We start from the raw sequence: 19,281 nt of genomic DNA on the forward strand, positions 1-19,281 counted from the left end.
GCTTTCAAGCCAATTAGCAATACAGATGAGCTAGCAAGTCCTGATCCATTTATGGGGTGGGGGAAGGGTGGAAGTCAAATAATCTGTGTTTTTAAGTGTTTCTGAGAAATGAAGACCTCCAGGGCAGAGAGAGAAGGCGGATCAGGAAATAGCTATGCAAATTGCATGCCTGTGAAATTACTAAAACTTTGATTGGAGCATTAACAATTGCTCCAGCATTCACAAGTATGAAACAAGAGTGAGTAAAGCGGGGCATGTTTGGGAAGGGATTACAAGAGTGTTTACTTACATGGTCTGCTGAGCAGTCAATGAAGTCCACGGCTGTTTTGGACTTAAACTCCCCGAGTAGTCCAGGTATGACAAAGGCAGTAAGTACATTTCACTCTCATTAGTGTCTCTGGGGGACCTCAGGGATTTTGACAAAGAGGCAAAAGTGAATGGACCTCATGTGAAGACAGCTTCATTTTTGTCACCCTGTACACAGGGCGTACAGCACAACTGCTCCTCCTTTCAGGAGGTACCACGGCGACCTGAATTCTGTGAGAGTGTGTCTGTGGTTCAAGCAACGTTGGAGTGTGGCTTGGGTGAAAGCAAACTTCGAAACTCAAAGCCCAGGTCTTCAGGCAGCCACAATCCCCAGTGTGATGAGTGTGTTCATTTCTCTGTGGCACATCCATCCATTGTCGTTCAGGGCCGTGTGGTCTTGGTGGCATTGGAACATGAAGGCATTTAAGTCTGGCTCTAGCGTCTGGCTTTGAGACTCTGGGCTCATTTTTTTTTAATGGCTTTATTTGAGGGGGAAAAAAAATTATTTTTAAAAGGGAACTGTCAGAACAATTACCAAATAATAACACTTACCAAATAATAACAGCAGCATTGTTTCACCATGTCTATTGTTTAAAATTCATCATTTAGAATGCCCCACAAGATCGAGTTGTGCTTGTTAATGGCCCTGTGTGTTCATATCTCAGACAATATGATTGCTTTTCAAACATTTCTAGGTGTGGAAGACTGTTTATAGGAAAACAGAATAAAAATAAACTTGAATATTCTTAAATCTTTATATGGGCAGTGTTTTGTGAATTCGCAGAAAAATTCAATCAATTAAATAGAAGTCAAATACCAAGGGGACTATAATGGAATATAACTGGATTTGAAATAAAAATTTCAGGGAATCATTTATGAATTTTTAAGTTATTAGCTTTAAGTTAAAGCCAAAACTAGAAGGTGAGAGCTTCTAGTTTTCCTTTTTTCCCCCAACCATATTTGAAAACTGAAATTCTGTAAGAGATTATCTGTGAAATGCCTTTCTTTTATTACGCCCATAAATTTTAGGAGTGGCTTTGATCAAGCCTTCTGCCATTCTTGGTTTCTAAATCTTTTACTCATACGTTAATAACTTTAAAAACAGTCATCCTATTTTTGTTGTAGTGAAAGAGGAAGTTTCTGAATAGTCAAAAGGGAAACATTGAAAATAGAACACAGTAAATGATAACTAAATTAGGGTAGGGCTTTTTTTTTTTTTTTTCCAGAAAGAGCAATGCTCCATGCTGAAACTTGCCCAGAGTATTTTAAGATTATTGTCTGTTAAGAAAATGTACCAGAGAATTGAGATCCTCAGAGGAAAGGCATTACAGAAATGCAAAGTATTGTCAGTAATGCATGCTATACATAGAACAATGCTTGTCCGTCTCTAATTGGTCAATCAGTAGAGTTTTGTTTTCTGGCTCCTGTTTAAAACACACATACATACTCACTCACACAAACACAACTTGCAAATCAAATGAGTTAACGCTCTGCCGACTTCCTCTAGACATTGACCCCTGGGGTCAAACTCTTAGGAAAATTATGCCTGGTTTTCCATCCCCTGATTCCAGTCTCCACCGACAAGCAAGCCCTATCTCTGAGTGGAAGCTCACAAAGAATTTCTCTCGAGAGAATATGTAGCTGAGTTGGCAACAGAATCCTCTCTGCAGAATGGGAAGAAAGAGTTGTTAACTGATGAGTCAATCCAGCTTTTATAGCAGTTTATCTATCTTCGCGGTATTTCCAAGAGCATAAATGCTATAAAAAAAAAGAGACGGTCATGACAGGAAGAACACAGTAGAAAAAAAACAGGAACATTTAAGCCAAAAGCAATTGACTTTGCCAGTAACTGGTTACATTTCCTTTGTTTTATTATTATTATTATTTCAAGAGTTGGGGTTGAGATGAAAGTTTCCCACACCTGCACTGCCCTGCCACTGGAACTTGTCAGAACATACAGTGAAGTAAATACATAAATGAACGTGTACAGCTCTGAGCTTCTAGACCCTTTAAGAAAAACAAACTTGTTTTGCTCTATTGGCAAGAAAATAGACTATAACTCATTGGTACTTGAAGGAGTTAAAAGAAAGAAAAAAGAAACAAACAAACATGGGTGAGATGTCAAAGTAGTCCTGATCACTGGAGATAGCTTGAATCTCCGGGGAGTGACGCCTATAGAAATAGCAGTGACTTCACAAAGGTGAATACTTGTTAATTTCTTGGCACTGAGTAAGAGGAACAGATGGGCAGTCAGTGAGGAAAGATTTCCTTTAAAAACCACAGAGATCTTTCGCTGATTAGGCAGTAGAGTTAGTGGCCCACAGTAAGGAGGCGATGTGCATGCCCACCCTGACCAAGTTTTATTGGGTTTCGTGGCTTTAGTGGAAGTCCTGTCACCCTACTGCTGAGTCAGGACTAATGGGGACCCTGCTCACTGGCAAGTGTGTCGGATGCTGCTTGCTGCCTGGGATGGGCTGCAGCACCCTCCCTCGTGCTGTGTGGTATTTGAGAGTGTTTTCATGTGGGGAGAGCTCCCTGCTTACTGCCAGCCTTGTTACAAGGCAGAGGGAGGGAGTGAGTGTGCGTGTGTGTCTGTGTTTGTCAGAGAGGAGATGCTTAAAGTAGGGGCCCTGGATGAGGTCCAGTTGCCTGGAGTTGGAGTCCTCCTGCTACCAGTAACCAACTCGATGACGACCGGAGACAAGTAATTTCATCTCTATCTCGGCTTCCTGGCTGTAAAATGGAGATAACATTTCTGCCTTCCTCATTGGCTTGTTGAGAGTTTTAAATGTTATTGTATGCAAAGCACTCGGGACAGTGACTGGCACAAAGTTCTCAGGAAGCATTAGCTACTGTTATTACAATATTTATGTATACTATTGAAAACATTCATGCAATGAGCATTTACTGAACTCTTTGATGAGCCAGGCCAGTGGATCACATAGACATGTAAAAGTAACATGCATTTATTACTTTACACTATTATTTTTTTTTTTTCCCAAGTAGAGCTGACTGGCACCAGGTATGCCATTGGTAAGGGCAGTGCTGGCCTCCCAGGAAACTTTGTTGTTAGCAATTGGTCTGACAAAACAACCCCCAGAGCTGGTCTAATTCTGGAGTCTTAGGATTTTGGTTCTATCAGTAGGTGCAAAGCCCTGAGCTTTCAAGGAGAGGGTGAATATAGATCCCTCCAGGGTGTCTGGAAGGAGGTGTGGCTGTTTCTTATGTAAAAGAGTGAAAGTCCAGCGTCCAGTGCCTCACTTCGGCCCTAAACACCACCATACAATAATGATGCACTTGTTTTCACTCGCTGGCCTAGCAAATGATTTGTTTTCAAGATGCTAAAGGGGAAAAAAAAAAACAAAAAAAACACGATATGACTTGAGAGCAGAATTTCTGCTATCCCCAAAAGCTGGCCCCTCAATGATCAAGCTTCACCTTAAGACTCCAGAAGGTCTCTGATTGTATATTGGGGGGCTCCTGCCTAGCCCTGCCTTTTCCAGTCCCCCTAGGGACTTTGTTGTGCTCTTCAGGCTTTTGTGCATTGCCTCTGGGACAAGATTATGGGCCCCACTGAGATGCCGGACTCAGTGGCTTAGCTGTAACCAGGAGCCAAAGGCCTTAGGTTTCCAATCTCCATTCCCAGTGCAAACTCAAGTCACTGGTTTCTGTTCCCAGAGTATAATGTAAGCAGTAAAGGTGATGGCAGTGTTACGGATGTCCAGTGTGACACGTCTACCACGTGGTCAGGTTGGCGGGTCCAGCTCATGAGGACAGGAAGGAGGAATATGTATGTGGGCATCTTTATTTCCATGAGTCACTTGTTCATTCAACAAATTCACGTTATGTAATGCTGCCTCCAGGGTGTTGTGCTAGGGCAGATGAGGGATGAGTCCTGCACGGTCTTGCCCTTAAGGATTCTCCAGTCTAGTATAATAATATCCAAAAAAAAAAAAAAAACCCACACAGCTAAAGTACAGGAATACAGTGATATGTTCTGTAAGAGAAAGAGAAGCAAAGAGGTATCTGACTATGAGTTTGAGCCCCAAGTTATTGGAGGGATTTGCCTAACCATACCCGAAATATCCCTGTATATTTGCCTTATTAGGAACAAAGGGCTTTTTTCTCTTGATCGAATCCCATTTAGAGGTTAAGTTCGTGTGACCAGAATATTAGGTGCTATTCTGTTCTAAATTTGTAATTCTCAGAATCTGCCGGGGGAGGACATGTACTTCTCTGGGTTCTGAAAACAGCTCAAAGAATGGAGAAAATAGACCCAGTTTGGAGATGACTTCTCGTTGGTTCCTGGAACTTTTTGCCTTTATTTAAAAACAGCATGTTCAATGCAAGTTCTCTCTATCAAAAAGGCCTTTGGGATTTGAAAGCTTTTCTGGAAATAAATGCCTGTTAGGGTCTAAGTGCTTTTCCACCAGAATGCTAGGAAGGGAAGATCATAGTCACAAAGTCTTAGAACAGAGGCAGATATTGTTTTGTTTTCTTTTAGTGAAAATGCCTCAGACCTGCTCCCCAAGTTCTGTTCGTTTCTGTCAGCTTTTTGCTGGACTTTTGTTTTGATAAGGGACACGAAAGTACATCCTTCCCTCTCGGTCATTAAAGTCTTAGCACTTGGGTCAGTTGTGGAAACACTTCTGTGCTACACAAAGTCTTCTAAACAAAACAGTCCACGCCCTGGCTCCGGGCTGGGGACCGTGTCAGATTCATGGAACGTGTGGCACCGTGCTCAGGCAGGGGAGCAAGGGGTCAGAATGCACAAAACAGGCAGGATGAAATCACCAACCCCGTGCCGTGCCCTGCAGGGAGGTGGGGAGAGCAAGAGCCCTCCCTGCCTGTCTGGCAACTCGCACAGTCCTGGGGCTCACCCCACGCACTCGGTGCTAGTCACTGCTGTGTGTTTACATGAGTAATGGAGCTGCCGGGGGAGGGGAGTTGTAAGCAGAGCGCCCAGCCTCTCAGCCCGCATTCGGAGGGACGCTGACAGCCGCACCGAGTCGGGACTTCCAGGGATGTGGCCGGGCAGCAGTCACATGCCGTAGCTTTCATGAGCACAGACATCAATCAGGCAGATGTTTGTCGACTGGAATGGGTAATCACTACTTTCTCTCTGCTTGATTTGGTTTGCGAGCTTGTTTACCTTTGATAACTTGCAGGCTGGCTTTCTGGGGTGGACTTTCAGCCCCAGCTGTTGTTGGGGGGGAATGAGAGGAGAGAGCTGGGGGTGGTTTGGGAAGGGGAGCCTGAGCCCCCCCTGAGGAGCCGCTTTTTAAACTTTTGCCTCTCTGACGGTAAAGGCAGCTCTGCTCTGCTGAGCTTTGCCAACAGTAAAAAAAAAAAAAAAAAAAAAAACTGTTATCCGGGGTAGAAAATCAAATTAGTGGGATTAATTGTGTTTGTAGAAATGGGGACAATGTAAAATGTCCCGAAACCGCTGGTGAACTGTGTGACCTAAGTAAGATTAACAACAATTAACAGGGTTTGTGTGGTTCAGATTTGACATTGTCTTAATCATCATCCTTTAAGTAATAAAAAGTGTCCGGTACCTTGAAGGTCTGAAAGAAATTGTTTAGGGTATAGGTCGTTTGTTTGGAATGGTTCAAGGGCTGGTTGGTTAGTTGGTTGGTTTTAATTTTGCCTGACTTGGGTGACTGATGAAGTTAAATCCGAAAGCTGATGCCGGACAGTTGTAGCTCTCAATAAACATCAGCCTTTCCCCTACTTTCTGTATAGATCTTTAAAAGGAAGCGAACTGTACTTCAAGGATGAAAAATAACTTTGATTTGTATCTTGTTTACGACTTTTAAAAAGTATGACTCCCCTACCCCCCACCCCCCAGCAGGCTAATCCCGGTGTAATTTTAGGAACTTACTGTAAATAACCCTCAAGATCTTCATAAAATTACATTGAAAAGGAAAAGAGAAGCATGCTGATTTAAATGTATCTGCCAGATTTGTTGAGATTTGACACACACTGGTGGCAGTATGATTAGTAAATACATGTAGTAATATTTTCCAGAGTGTTATTATGAATGCTTCTCTCTATAGCTATCTTCTCTACTTACCTGTATGATAATTTGAGAAAATGCTTATGTCTCCAAGCACTTTCAAAGAGAGATGTTTTCAAATGTTACATTACTATGATACCATAATGGGCTGGCATCTATCACTTAGGTTTCTGAAAACAAGACACAAAACAAAAAACAAAGAATGATCTGGAAGTCTGGTTCAAGGTTGTCTTTCAAAATGCTTCTTCTCTAACAATGGGGAAGGACATTTTTTCTTATCATCATCCTTTAGAGCAAAGGGCTTCATTTTATTTGTATTAATTAGACATTTTAAAGTGTGATAGATGAGCTCTGAGAAACATACACAGAAGTGCATAGTCTACCAAGATGCAGCTTTTCAGAAAGCAAAGAAAAGAAATATAATGAAGGCTGCCACAGATGTGTACATTTCTCTGAAAGCAATTAGAAGGGACCACTGTAGTAAGGTTCTTGGTCTTTAATGAGGAAACCCATGCAAATGAAAATGTATATCAATTGTTCTCCCTTTGTTTTCAGCGCCAAATCTTAAAGGCAGACCACGCAAAAAGAAACCATGCCCACAAAGAAGAGATTCATTCAGTGGTGTTAAGGATTCCAACAATAATTCTGATGGCAAAGCCGTTGTCAAGGTACAGTCATTCACCCCATGGTATTCATTTTGCCGCATCTTTTTATTTTTCCTTTCTGTTCTTTATTTTTCTGCTCTTGTGTGTTGGTGGCAGTTTTCAATTCAGAATTTGACTTTGGTATTCAGAGCTTTTGAAGCTCTGTGCTGTGTTTGTTCCCCCTCCTCCCCTCCCCACTGTTGCTGGGGGGGGGGGTGTAGGCATTTTGATTAGTCAACAGAAAGACTTCCCACCTCCCAGCTTGGCCTGTTGGGTAAAGGACAGATGATTAAGCACCTACGTCACTGAGGCTGAGATTTCATAGTGGGTGACACAATGACATAGTTTACTCTGCTTGTATCAAAAATAGACCAGCTGAACCATCCTCTTTCTAAATGTGTTCATCTAAATGTGTTACAGAGATTAACAGAGGATGAAATTAGAAATGACTAGAATTAATCTTTTTAGTTATGTATTTTTCAAAGTCACCTCTAATGTACATTAGAGTATATTTAAAGATACACAGCAAAATATTTATTTGTATACATAGACCCCAAAGCCATTTATATGCTTTTAAAGATCTCTATTAATGCAGAAGGAAAGTCTAAATTCTAGACTGTTTTTTCAAGGCCCAGGCCCGTTTTGCCTAAGCATTCTTTGGAATCTTGAAAGTGCATGCCTGAAGTATTTAGCACCATGAAGGGTGAGGTATCACTTCATATTTTTAGACTTATCTTTTTGACTTTTGTGGGCTTGGGTCAGATTTCCTTGGTTCCATTTACAGTGCTGAGGTGTTGTTTTTGTGCCAAAGACAGCAATAGTCCCTTTAGGACCTGAATTGAAGACCAGATTTCAGCTGATACCAGTTTCCAGATCCATGAACTAAACTTCTGAAACTAGGAGCATTTTGATTAGTGGTGAATTTAGAAGATTCTGATGTAGGAAAAAAATGAATTTAGTTCTGTGTAGACAATCTACTATTTGTCTGTCTTGTCCACCACCCCCCTCCCAGCCCAGGCTAATGAAGTAAATCCTAGACATTGGTATTCTAAAAATCTCATCTTAAGGTGTGATTGTTTTGCCAGGAAGTTCTGAGGGCTTTTTGGTTATAATTTCCTCAGGATTCTAAGATTCCAAAGGGTTAAAAAGAGATCAACCAATAGAAATGTGTATTTTCCATTTTCTGGCTAAAAACACATCTATCTTTCCCTAAAGTTATTTTTGTTCTACACGTTTAACCTTCTGTAAGTTGACATGGATACCATGAATGACATTTTCTTGCAAGCTGGACGTCTCAGCCCTAGAACCACCTACCTAAGACTTCGGTTTCCCTGATCTTGAAGGGTATCAGCAGGAACAGCTCAATTCCCTACGATGTAGTTTGCAAGTCCCTGCAAGATACTACAGAGCAGGAAGGTTTTAGGACCATAACACTGAGCAGAGCTTTTGCCTACTGTTGGCACCCTGCCCCGCTGGTACTTCTGGGATGCCACCATGTATTTATTCCAGCATATTCTGTACCTGATCCCAGCAGGAGGAAATCTTCTTCCCATGTCATTTGGAGTCCCTACCAAGATATGCCTCTGGGAATTTTACAAAACTCATACAATTCATCTGAAAGGACAGAACCTCCGATGTTTCTCTCCATGGACGGCAGCTTAGAGCTCACACCCAGGCTCACAAAACTGAGAACAGGAGCCTGCTCTACAGATGGGCTATATTTGGTGTTCACTCACTTCTCCTCCTTAGGAGGGAAAGAAGCCTGTTTTCTGAGTGACCCCTTCACCGCCCCCACCCCCCGCCACTGCGCTGCCATTCAGAATCTATGAGATGACTGATCATCCTTCCACTGTTGGTGAATGGGTGAATGTCCTGCTGCAGTCAGCTTCTGGGGACTGGTCTAACGGCTCAGCTCTTGTCAGAGTCTTGGATTATAGGCCTGCCTTGGCTCCTTCCAGCGGGGGGCTGGGAAGACTGCTTCAACTAGAAGAAAGAGATGGGTAGGGATGAAGTGTGACGGTTTATCTGTTGGCACCAAGAGACAAATGTAAAATCCCTGCAGAATGAACAAGCCACATCTGGGATGAAGACAGCCATTAAAAAGGCATTTTGTGTCTTCATGTGGTCTTTTGCCATGAACACTACAGTAGAGATTATAAACCTGTGACCAGCTGATCGTTTACTGAACTGGAAGTGGCATTTTAAGGGACAGTGAGCCGTTTGACTTTATGACCAAGACACGTGTGACTGTGTTGTGTTTTTTTTTTTTCAAAAGTGCCTCGAACAGACGATTTCTAACTATGGATAAGCACCAGCTTCCTGAAGCTCTACAGAGCAAAGCTCTTAGAGTTTTGGACCCACTGGGTTTGTTGTGTTCATGACTGGAAAAAAAGTCAAGTAATTTGCCTGTCACTATCAAAATGTTGCGGTCTCTCAATGAGAACACAAAAACTAGCTTTGCAAGACCCTGTTTTCTGAGGGAGAGAGACTTTCATGGCTTCCCAAAGACAGCAAAAGTGACACGGGGAAGGAAACTACCAGTTCTCTGAAGACATTGTGAATGTGTCCAGCCCAAATCCTACCGTTTTCCTGAGATCGTCTAAAAGGAGCAAATCTGGGCCCAGGCGTGTTCATAGGGTGATCTATGCCAGAGAAATCCTCTTGGCCTACGTCTCTAATGAAAGGCCTGTATTGATAGAAGGCAAATGACTTCTCATATCCTGTAAGCATTTTCCAAAGGCCAGAAGTGTTTAACAGGTGGTTTATATTCTAAAAGGAGCACACAAAAAAGGAAACCATGGTGTGCAATATGTTCATTTAAATCACAAACATACCTTTCAATATTTCATAAATGTGATACTTATATTATTTTCAATTTTTTCCCTCTCATTTGGTCCTGGGAACGACCCACGTGGGTGCTCGTTCTTGCTTTCCTGAGGAAGAAACTGACCAAACCAAAATTAGAACTCTTAGCTTTTTTGCTGCTGGCTCAGCACATCTTGTTGCCCCAGTTGAAGGCCGGATTAGTTATAACTCACTCCCGTGGAAGGATATGGTTAATATCAAATAGGTTGGTGGTTCATTGAAAACATTAAATGTTTAGTCTTTAGTTAGTACTTTCTCAATCATTTTGGAATCCCCAAAGCTCTTAGTGAACTCAACAGGTGCATGGTGTTCAGGTCAGGAAAAACAGACCTAATCGTTAACCATCACTCTCAAAAGGTTGGGCTTTCTAAGGTCAACGTGAAGACTGGCTCCCATTTCCATTAACACCTGCACTATGATAATTCAGTAGAATGAAATGCTGAGAATGTTTTGGATAAATGTAAAAAAACTTTAGAAAGGAATTTGACTTGATTCATAGCCTAAAGAGCTCATTTATATTAACTAGAAAAAAATGTATGAAACTAGTACAAGAAAGGAAGCCACCGTTCACCTGTTCACTTCTTACCGAGTACCTGGCCTCCCCAGGAACAGCATGCTGGGAGGCCCACTGAGATTCAGGATGGAGTTCAGTAGGTGGCAGCCTGGCTTTACTCTGGGCCTTTGCAATGAAGCAGGGAGTGGGAATTACTTTGGGTCTGGTTTGTGCATCTCCTCTGTGCTTTCCTTCTGTTTCTAGGTGTTTCTACACAGGTGAGGCAGAGGGTTAAGTGACTGTCTAGACACTGAGGAGCAAGCGTTATACTCTTGACAGTGGTGCATCTGACCTAATGATATGAGTAATTGGCCCATTGTCACTGCAGATTTAAGACTCCATCTGATTAATACACAAACCTTAGATCTACTCCTTCTTATATAAGATTGGGATTTGGGGTAGGGCAAACATGAGTTCTAAACCCAGAGGTCTGATGGCCTCACTGAGCTTCCATTTCCTTGACCGTAAAATGGGGCTAAATATCTCCCTTTTACAATTCTTAAGAACATGAAGGCGGAATATGTGAAGCCCACCCAGCACTGTATCTGGCTCATGGTAGGAGCTCAGTTTATAATGATTTCCTTCCCTTTGCTCAATACACAGTTGCAGGAATAGAGCTCATATATACTTTGGAAACCACCTAGTTTTATCTTTTACTTTTCATTTCATAAATCACATTGCTAAGCAGTAGGTTTCACAATGCCTAGTAGTAAGACAGGCTTTTTAATTGAAGTTTGTTTTGACTACCAATTTAATATTTTTATCGAGAGTGTCAGTAAAGTGTAGTGTTTAAAGCCATAAGCCCTAAAGTGAATCTACCTGGGTTCAAGTGCCAAATTCACCACTTACCAACGTGTACACGATCTTGTGATCTTGTAGATGATGCTCATCGTATCTACCTCAGTTTCTTTATTTCTAATATGAGAATAAGAACCACCTTATGAGGGTTGCGAGTATGAAATGAAATAATACCTAAACACTGCTTGGAATAGAGCCTGGCTGCCCAGTAAACACTCAGACAAGGGCGGGAAGCAATACAGATTAAAACTGGAGTGATTTTATGATTTTAATAAGCCAATAAATTAAAGATTTCATCAGAACTTTAGACCTAACAGCCTAAAATTTGGCGGTGAAAAATTATGACAACATAAAGTTTCATAGGATGTTCGCCTTCACATAATATTACAAAGTACTCAAGTTTGAAAATATCGTGAGGAAAAATTCTACCTGGAAGAAAACGTTTTCATCCCATTTCCACAGCCCCTTAAAAATTAAAATCTTATCTAGAGGACCCATTGAATGAGTTGCACAGAAGTTTTATTTTTCCAGGACTAGTCTAAAGACATTAAACTAGTGTGTTCACTTGAGAGAACAAGCAAGGAAAAAAAAAAAAAAAACCATACAGAGAAAACACTTCCCTTTAATAAATAAACATAGTCTTTTTTTTTTATTTTTGTGCTGGGGTGGGAGGCTCTGTAGGGAAAGGAAGAGTTCAAAATTCTGAAATGGACAATGTTGTAGGTGTGAGGGGCATTTTTATTCATAACATTTCCCTAGCACTTGCCCTCTTCTCTCCCGATGTTAACTGTGGAGACGTAAAGAATATTGGAATGTACACATTCCCCATGGGCACACTTGAACTCCAAGTCTGACCCTTTGTACTTCCCCCTTTTACAATTAAAATAGCTCAGCAACTTAGTGTTATATTTAACAACCATCAAAGGCCTCTTGTAGAACATGGCAGTGAGGAGGGAACATTAGGTTAGCTACTCGATAATGCCAAGTTCCCTATCTGCTTGTGGTGTGGAAGGAAGAACATCTGGAGCATTTGCCGCCGCTTATTTTTTAATTGTGGAACTTTATGCGATGCTTTCTCTTCTTGGGTTTTGAGCTGACCTCTGCTCTTTTCTTTGGTGGCAAGTTAGCATCTCCGATTATGTTGTCAGAGCAGACTGAAAGGCAAGAGGCCCTCATTAAAGAGTGGGCCCTTTTGTTCCCTACAGAGGGTGGATCCCGGCGTCACCTTGGGTGACAAAGAGCAGAGACCTTGCTGGGATTCTTGATGCCAGCTGGCATTGACTTGTTTTTCCAGGTTGCTGGACACAGTGGCAACGAGATAAGTTTACTATAAAGAAATAAACTTGCCTTTCATTTGAATACAAAGTATAAAATATGGGACTGTTTATTTAAGAAGGCAGGGTTTCTTCAAGGTTCCCCTTAGGAAAATAAAATGTATATAAAGGCAGAAGAATGTTCCTACCAGGTACAAATGCTATTTTCTACTTTCACATCAACATATTTATATAAGGAGCCTAAAAGAAGCTGGTATAGTTCGGCAAAGTGTGGCCAGCTGGCCACCTGTTTTGGTCAATAAAGTTTTATTAGAACACAGCCACACCCATTTGCTTACATATTGCCTACGACTGCTGTCCTGCTAAAGCTGAGTAGTTGCCACAAAGACTGTATGGCCCCCCAAGCCTACAATATTTAGTATGTAGCCCTTTACAGAGATTTGCCATCCCCTGATCTAAGACAGTTCACCTTCAGTGGTGCCTCTAAAAAGCTATTAAAAGCAGGGATGATTTACTGTTTCACCCTTCCCACTCAGTGAAGAGTGTCACTATCTCTGTCACTAGCGATGTCTTTGTGAGCGTTCCGGGGCTGCGCCTGGTCTGATATGGCATATTTTCCTTTTTCCAGGTGAAATGTGAGGCCAGGTCAGCCTTGGCCAAGCCGAAGAATAACCATAGTAACTGTAAAAAAGTCTCCAATGAAGAAAAACCAAAGCTTGCGATTGGTGAGGAGTGCAGGGCAGATGAGCAGGCCTTCTTGGTGGCACTTTATAAATACATGAAAGAAAGGAAAACGCCGATAGAACGAATACCCTATTTAGGTTTTAAACAGAGTGAGTATACTTGTTTTCATTTCTGAAATATCAAAACTGCTCAGATTCTTTGAATTGGGAAAAAAAAATAATTTTGACTCAGGATTGTGTTGCAATCCTAATCTGGGGATAGTGCTCTCTGTTTATACTAAATCTACAAATGGTCCCAGCCAAGAATTTTTTTCCCTGCCTCTTTCCGTTACGTTGTTCCCTTCTGGGACAGTTGCAGTAAGATATTTATAGGCTTGAATCCACTGATTATGACTGGAAATAGACATGTTGAAAGTTTCTCATTTTCTGTTTTGTCAATCTTGAGTGTCTGTAACGCCTTTCTTGTGAGATAATAATATGACGTAACTTTATCAGGCACAGATGTCGCCCGTTGGAAAAAAAAAACCAGCTTTTAAGGGGAGGACATTTAAAGACGGACAAAACAACCACAAAGAGAAAACACATTTCCTAAAGCCCCAAATCTGTTAAAAGATAACAAAAAAATCTCACTTCAGAGGAAACAAGAAATACACAGATTTTTGTACAGAGGGGCCTAATTTTGAATGACTTTGACACGTACATTTGAGTGTAAATGTCATTTTATATTTGTGAGTAGAACAGGGAACTCATAGCTGGGCGGAATTCCATATTAAAAGAGAAAAAAAAAATCCAGATCTTGCCTTGATTTTGCAACTGAACATATATTTTGCCTCTGTCTGGATTTAGTGGTGCACAAAGCGATGAGCCCCTGGCTTGAAATAGTATTTTCTCCAAACGTATCTTCCTAGATTAAAACCATGTGTCATTTTGATGAAGAATGTCAAACCTGTATGTTTTACATAACAATTTACATACCTAATAGCAATTGGCACTGATTGCAAGAGAACACTCGCAGCCATTATAAACTTATATAACTACGAATGATTACAATGTTTGTCTGAAAACTGGTTGCTTGAAATAGAAGTAAAATTAATGTACTATGAACAGCTTTGTTGCATTATGCATTGGTTCAGATTAAATCAAGGCCGAGGCAGGGCTCTTGATAGCTTTGAAATAGTGCAAGGTTCAATGAGGCTTTGCGAACATGTTGTGTCAAAGAGCCTTTTTTAAAAAAAGAAAAAAAAATCATTTTATTCTTCATTTCCCTTACCAAGGAATCACTTGAAGTTCAATTTTCCCCCCTTGTAAAAGAAGCCAACCCATAGCAGCCCCATTCCGTGGTATTTGGCATAAATGAACAGGGTTGCTAGCAATTTGGCATAGTTGTTTAACAGCATAAACATGTGCAAGCCCTGCAAAGAGAAATCTGCTTGAAAAAAATATATATTTACAACATCACACAGACCAGTTAGGGGACTAAGTGGGCTCATGACTCAATTCCTCTCTGAATGAATGTCTTCCTTCCCTTTGATCTGCTGTATCACTGCTGCCTTGCATGTGAAATATTTATCTTCCTACTCATTGTAAGGCACTCTGTGTTAGTGAAATATGGTATGAGCCTTTGATATAGTGTTGCCATCAGACATCCTATTAAGAAAGTAATCATATATTAAAGTGGCTGTTATTTATTGATTATGGAGAGTTCTTATCTGAGGGGAGCTTTTTATATTACCATTTAATCGATGGCTTCTTTCTAAAGGTTGAACAAGACCAACTTCAATTTTGAAATCCCACAATTTTTCCCAAAGACACTCTACTTTAGCTTCTCTTCCTCTGCTGATGGCAACAGGACTAAACCTTTGTTATCCCTTGTCCTAAAAGTAGACCATTTTCATGGCTGTGTAACTGTTTCTTAAGAAATATTTTAAGTGGTAATAATAGACCTTGTTGTTGAATGCCCTTGGGCAAATTATTTCCTAAGAACTTAGCTCTCTGGGGTACTTTAGTATTTCTTTTTTTTTTTCTCTTTCTCATTGAAAAAAAAAAACAAAAACAAAATGTTTTAATTGACATTTCTTGGAAATATGTTAATGCAATGCTTATCTAAATACTTATTGTCCCTCTAACAGTTAACCTTTGGACTATGTTTCAAGCTGCTCAAAAACTGGGAGGATATGAAACAGTAAGTGTTTAAGCAACTTAAATGAAATAATTTTGCAATCTAACTTTCCCCCTGTCTTTGACCAAAAAGGAGAAAATGCAAAAAGCAAACCGTCATTGACTGCCTTTTCAAATGGCTCTACACTTTTGGGGGTTTATTGGGCCACTTTTGGAAACAGTCCCAATTAGTTCCAGGTTTGGCAAAATTGTAAACTTGTCGTAAAAACTACAAGTGGAAAACATATGTAACTCTCCCCTGTCAGGGAAATTAGTTGGGTCTGTAATTTTTTCCCATGTTGAGAAAGGGCTATTATTGTACAATAAGCCAAGATTGCATAAAAGAAATTTCCCTTGGCAATGTACCTGACATCTGTTCATGTCTAATATGGGAAATGTATTAAAGGCTTTCAAAAGTAATCAGTATTGGCCATTAAGGAATAGAATGCAGCAGAATCTCTTCTCATTCTAGGGCAAAGAAGCTTTATTAGACAAGGGTCAGTGCTGCATAAACAGGAAGTTATCAAACTTATTCAGAACAGGCTCTGACAGTCTTTATCAGCTAATTCTTACTGACAGGAATGGGTTATTTTTAGCCCACAGGAAAATTTGATGGCCACGGATTTTTACAGCATGTATTTTGAACCAATGAAATGTTAGAGCAACAAACTGAGATTAAAATCTTGAAATAAGAAGAAAGAGCTGCGTTAGTACAGCACACAGAGATGACATCTATACTAAAATCAATTGACATAGGAAGATGTCGTCACTGGAAATATTTTCCGCTCCACACAATGATCAGATTAAGTTGTGTCGTTTCTTCTGCAATTGAATAAGAAATTATTTTTTCTTTCCTTAAGAAGTAATCTGGGATATCTCTGAACCATAGTAAAATGACAGTGAAAGACACAAAATCAAGAAAATGAAATTCATTTTAGACCAAACGTAATAACCAGTGTTTCTGGCCAGATAAAACATATTGTTCCAAAAACTAATATAATGGTTTAATGTCAGGGGCTTGGGATGGGAAAAGAAGAGAAGCATTATGTGATTCAGATAATCTGGTATTTATTGTAGAGATACCTGCCATGAATTCTGACTAAAAATCCTTTGATGTGAATATATGTGTATGTAATATGTTTATTTAATGTATGGAGTATATATATATGTGTGTGTGTTTATAAAGAAATATAATACATGCACTACAGATAAAATGTGCCTTTCATAGACATGAATTTATTTGAAATATTTGTTTTATCAAATGCCCTGTGTGAAAATACTGTAATTTTTTACTTGGTTGAATCTGTTGATAGGAATAGGATTTGGAATCCTTTGCCACTGCAGCTCATAGTTTTACAAAATCTTGAGCTAATTATAGCTTTCATCCATGTGAAATAGATGATAACTTATTCAGGGGTTAGTCTTATAAATTCAAGAGTCAGATCCCATAAACTTAGACTTTTAAGTCTAGCTTTTAATGTTAAGAATAAGAATACACGTTTTAATATGAACTGTCACTACAGATAGTTACATATATTGCACAATATTTTGAAATGTCTTTTTAAACTCAGGAACTTTTTTTATTCACTGATAAGGGAGAGTGCCAGCACATTTCACAGAATCAGTTTTTCCTGCTTTTGTATCTTCTGTATCTTCACAAAGATGTTTTTCTCCCCCATGCAACAGCAAGTTGGTGTAGAACATACAGAAGAAACTTCTGATAAGTTTCAAGGCGTTTGCAGTACCCTTTGAACAAACAGTATTTATTCTTTTGTAGAATGAACGAATGTGACCACATAGTTACTGAATATCTTATGTGTACAAGGCATTGTGTTACAGACACCGTGGGAGATGAAAAAATATCTAGGCCAGTGATTTCAGTCCTTATGATGCTTACCACTCAGGAGAGGCAGTAATAATAATTATAAGACAAGGTGGAAAAGATCGGTGCCCTGCGCAGGTGAGATACTTCCCCATGTAGAGTTGAAGGAAGAGAGGCTTGCTGGCTCTAATGCCATTTGAGCAGAATTTTAAGGAATGGATGGGATTTAGACAACGAATGGCCATGCCCTCCAGAAAGAGAGAATGAAGCAAGTAAGAGAAAAAAAAAATTGGAAATTGGAGGTGGAATAAAGTTGAGCATAGAGAGTTTGGGTAACTTAATATAGAGTGACTAGGTGGCTTGGACAAGCAGCCCTGAGGGGGAGTCTTCAGAGAGAAGGATGGAGAGAAGATGTAGCCAAGTAAGGGAGGACTTCCAAGTGCTAGGCCCTGGATGCTAGGTTCCCAGGTGCTAGGCTCCTAGATGCTAGGCCCCAGGGTTATTCAGAAGGTTGGTATGGGGGAGGAGGGGTGGCATGGAAAGTTGTTGACTCCTGTCTGGTGATTAGAGTCACTCTTCTCTTTCAGGTACTGTGGGGTCCACCTTCATAAAGGGAAATTTATGTCCTGCTTTTAGGCAGATAGAGGGAAGGCAGAGAATTCTTCCTACATCTGTTAATTCTTGGTTGGCTTCATCTCAAAATAATCCTTATGCCAACATGGCATATTTTGGGGGTGGTGGTGGCAGATTCTGATCTTCTTCACTGGGGTCGGGGAATATGGAAGACTAGATTGGCATATGCCTTCCAGAATTTTGGAAGAAATTTCTCTTTCCTTTTTTCCTTCCTTCCTTCTCTCCCTTTTCTTTTCTTACTTTCTTTTCTTTTTTTTCTTCCTTTCTTTTGTTTCATGCTATTGGCCTTGTAGACACTTAAGTTTCCCACTACCATTCTACATTTAAGCTTTTGAACCACCTAAGTATAGAATACATTTTTTCTTGCATATTTTGACTAATAAAACTGTGTGATGTTCAGTGAGCTTTCAATTTTGAAGTCAGTCCAGGAGATGTATGAATAGTATCCAAAGTCTGATGACTTAAGCTGTCATCACAGTGTTGCTAGAAGACACTTATCTCTGAGATTATCTGATGTCAGAAACAAGTGTGGACTTGTAGTCATTTAAAGCTAAAAAGAGATCTTAGAGTCTTCTAGATCAGTGGCTCCCAAAGGCTACTTGGGAACTGGGGCTTAAGTTTTCATTGAGGAACTTCAAAGTATAAGTAGTTGTCTAGACCCCCAACCTCAAGCTATAAACTCTTCAATGGGATCTGGGCCTGAGAACCAGAGAATCCTTTTCTTTTAAGCTCCTGCAGGTGATGTTAATTGAAAGCCAGTGATAACAGTGACTATTAACACTTAGCTTACTGTTCCCATGGCTTATAGCCTCAAAATGTGGCCCCCATCTAGGTCAAATATCGAAGATTAGAAAGTTGTCTTCATGCTATTAGTATATAAACATGTGAGAATACTAACATTTCCTCTGCTCAAGAGCAGCACAACATTTCTGATGAGTATTTTTCCATTCAGTAAAGTGATAGTCTAAGTTGGGCCTCAGTAAGCTATTTTCATTTTGAATGAGGGGAAGTATAGTGCTCTGACGTTTTTATTCTTTCTGAATTGGCCTTTGTGCAAAAATAAAGGATTCTTGCTCTGCTCCATTCCATACTCTCATTTCACAAATGAGAAAACTGGGCCACAGGGAGATGGAATGAGTTGCATGGGACCCTCGTGGCTTTCTTCACATTCTGACTTGGTGAGGATTTGGTGCACAATTACCTCACTCTCCATAGCATCACTGGGAGGAGAGAGATTTATAAGTGACCATTCTTTGTGCCTTCCAACTCCAGCAATCTCTCAGGTATCCACAGTGTTTTCTATAGACTTTGGGTGATGTTTTGGAAAAGGGATCCAATAACCCACTTTCATTAGTAGCATCTTTCCGTCTGTTCTTCGCACCTAACATGAGGCTTACCCAGATATACTAATTGCTAGATGAGATTTTTATCTGATTCTTAAATATATATATATATATATATATATATATATATATATATATATATATATGAATTTGGGAGATAGGTTAAGAAGACTGGATAGTATAA

General features: G+C 40.2%; 1 protein-coding gene across 4 annotated transcripts in view; it reads left to right on the top strand.

Annotated features, from left to right (window-relative positions):
• Window positions 1–19,281, top strand: part of ARID5B (AT-rich interaction domain 5B) — a 179,556-nt gene that overhangs the window by 128,592 nt on the left and 31,683 nt on the right. For 2 of the 4 annotated variants that reach the window (XM_012762747.3, XM_076010025.1), the window contains 3 exons: window positions 6,881–6,993; window positions 13,088–13,292; window positions 15,272–15,324. In XM_012762747.3, the coding sequence (XP_012618201.1) occupies window positions 6,881–6,993; window positions 13,088–13,292; window positions 15,272–15,324 (371 nt within the window). Of the gene's footprint in view, window positions 1–387; window positions 5,411–6,880; window positions 6,994–13,087; window positions 13,293–15,271; window positions 15,325–19,281 lie in introns of those variants that run through there. The other 2 variants (XM_012762751.3, XM_076010026.1) reach the window with 2 other exon arrangements.

This window comes from Microcebus murinus, chromosome 14 (genome assembly GCF_040939455.1).
Source record: "Microcebus murinus isolate Inina chromosome 14, M.murinus_Inina_mat1.0, whole genome shotgun sequence".
Taxonomy (NCBI): domain Eukaryota; kingdom Metazoa; phylum Chordata; class Mammalia; order Primates; family Cheirogaleidae; genus Microcebus; species Microcebus murinus.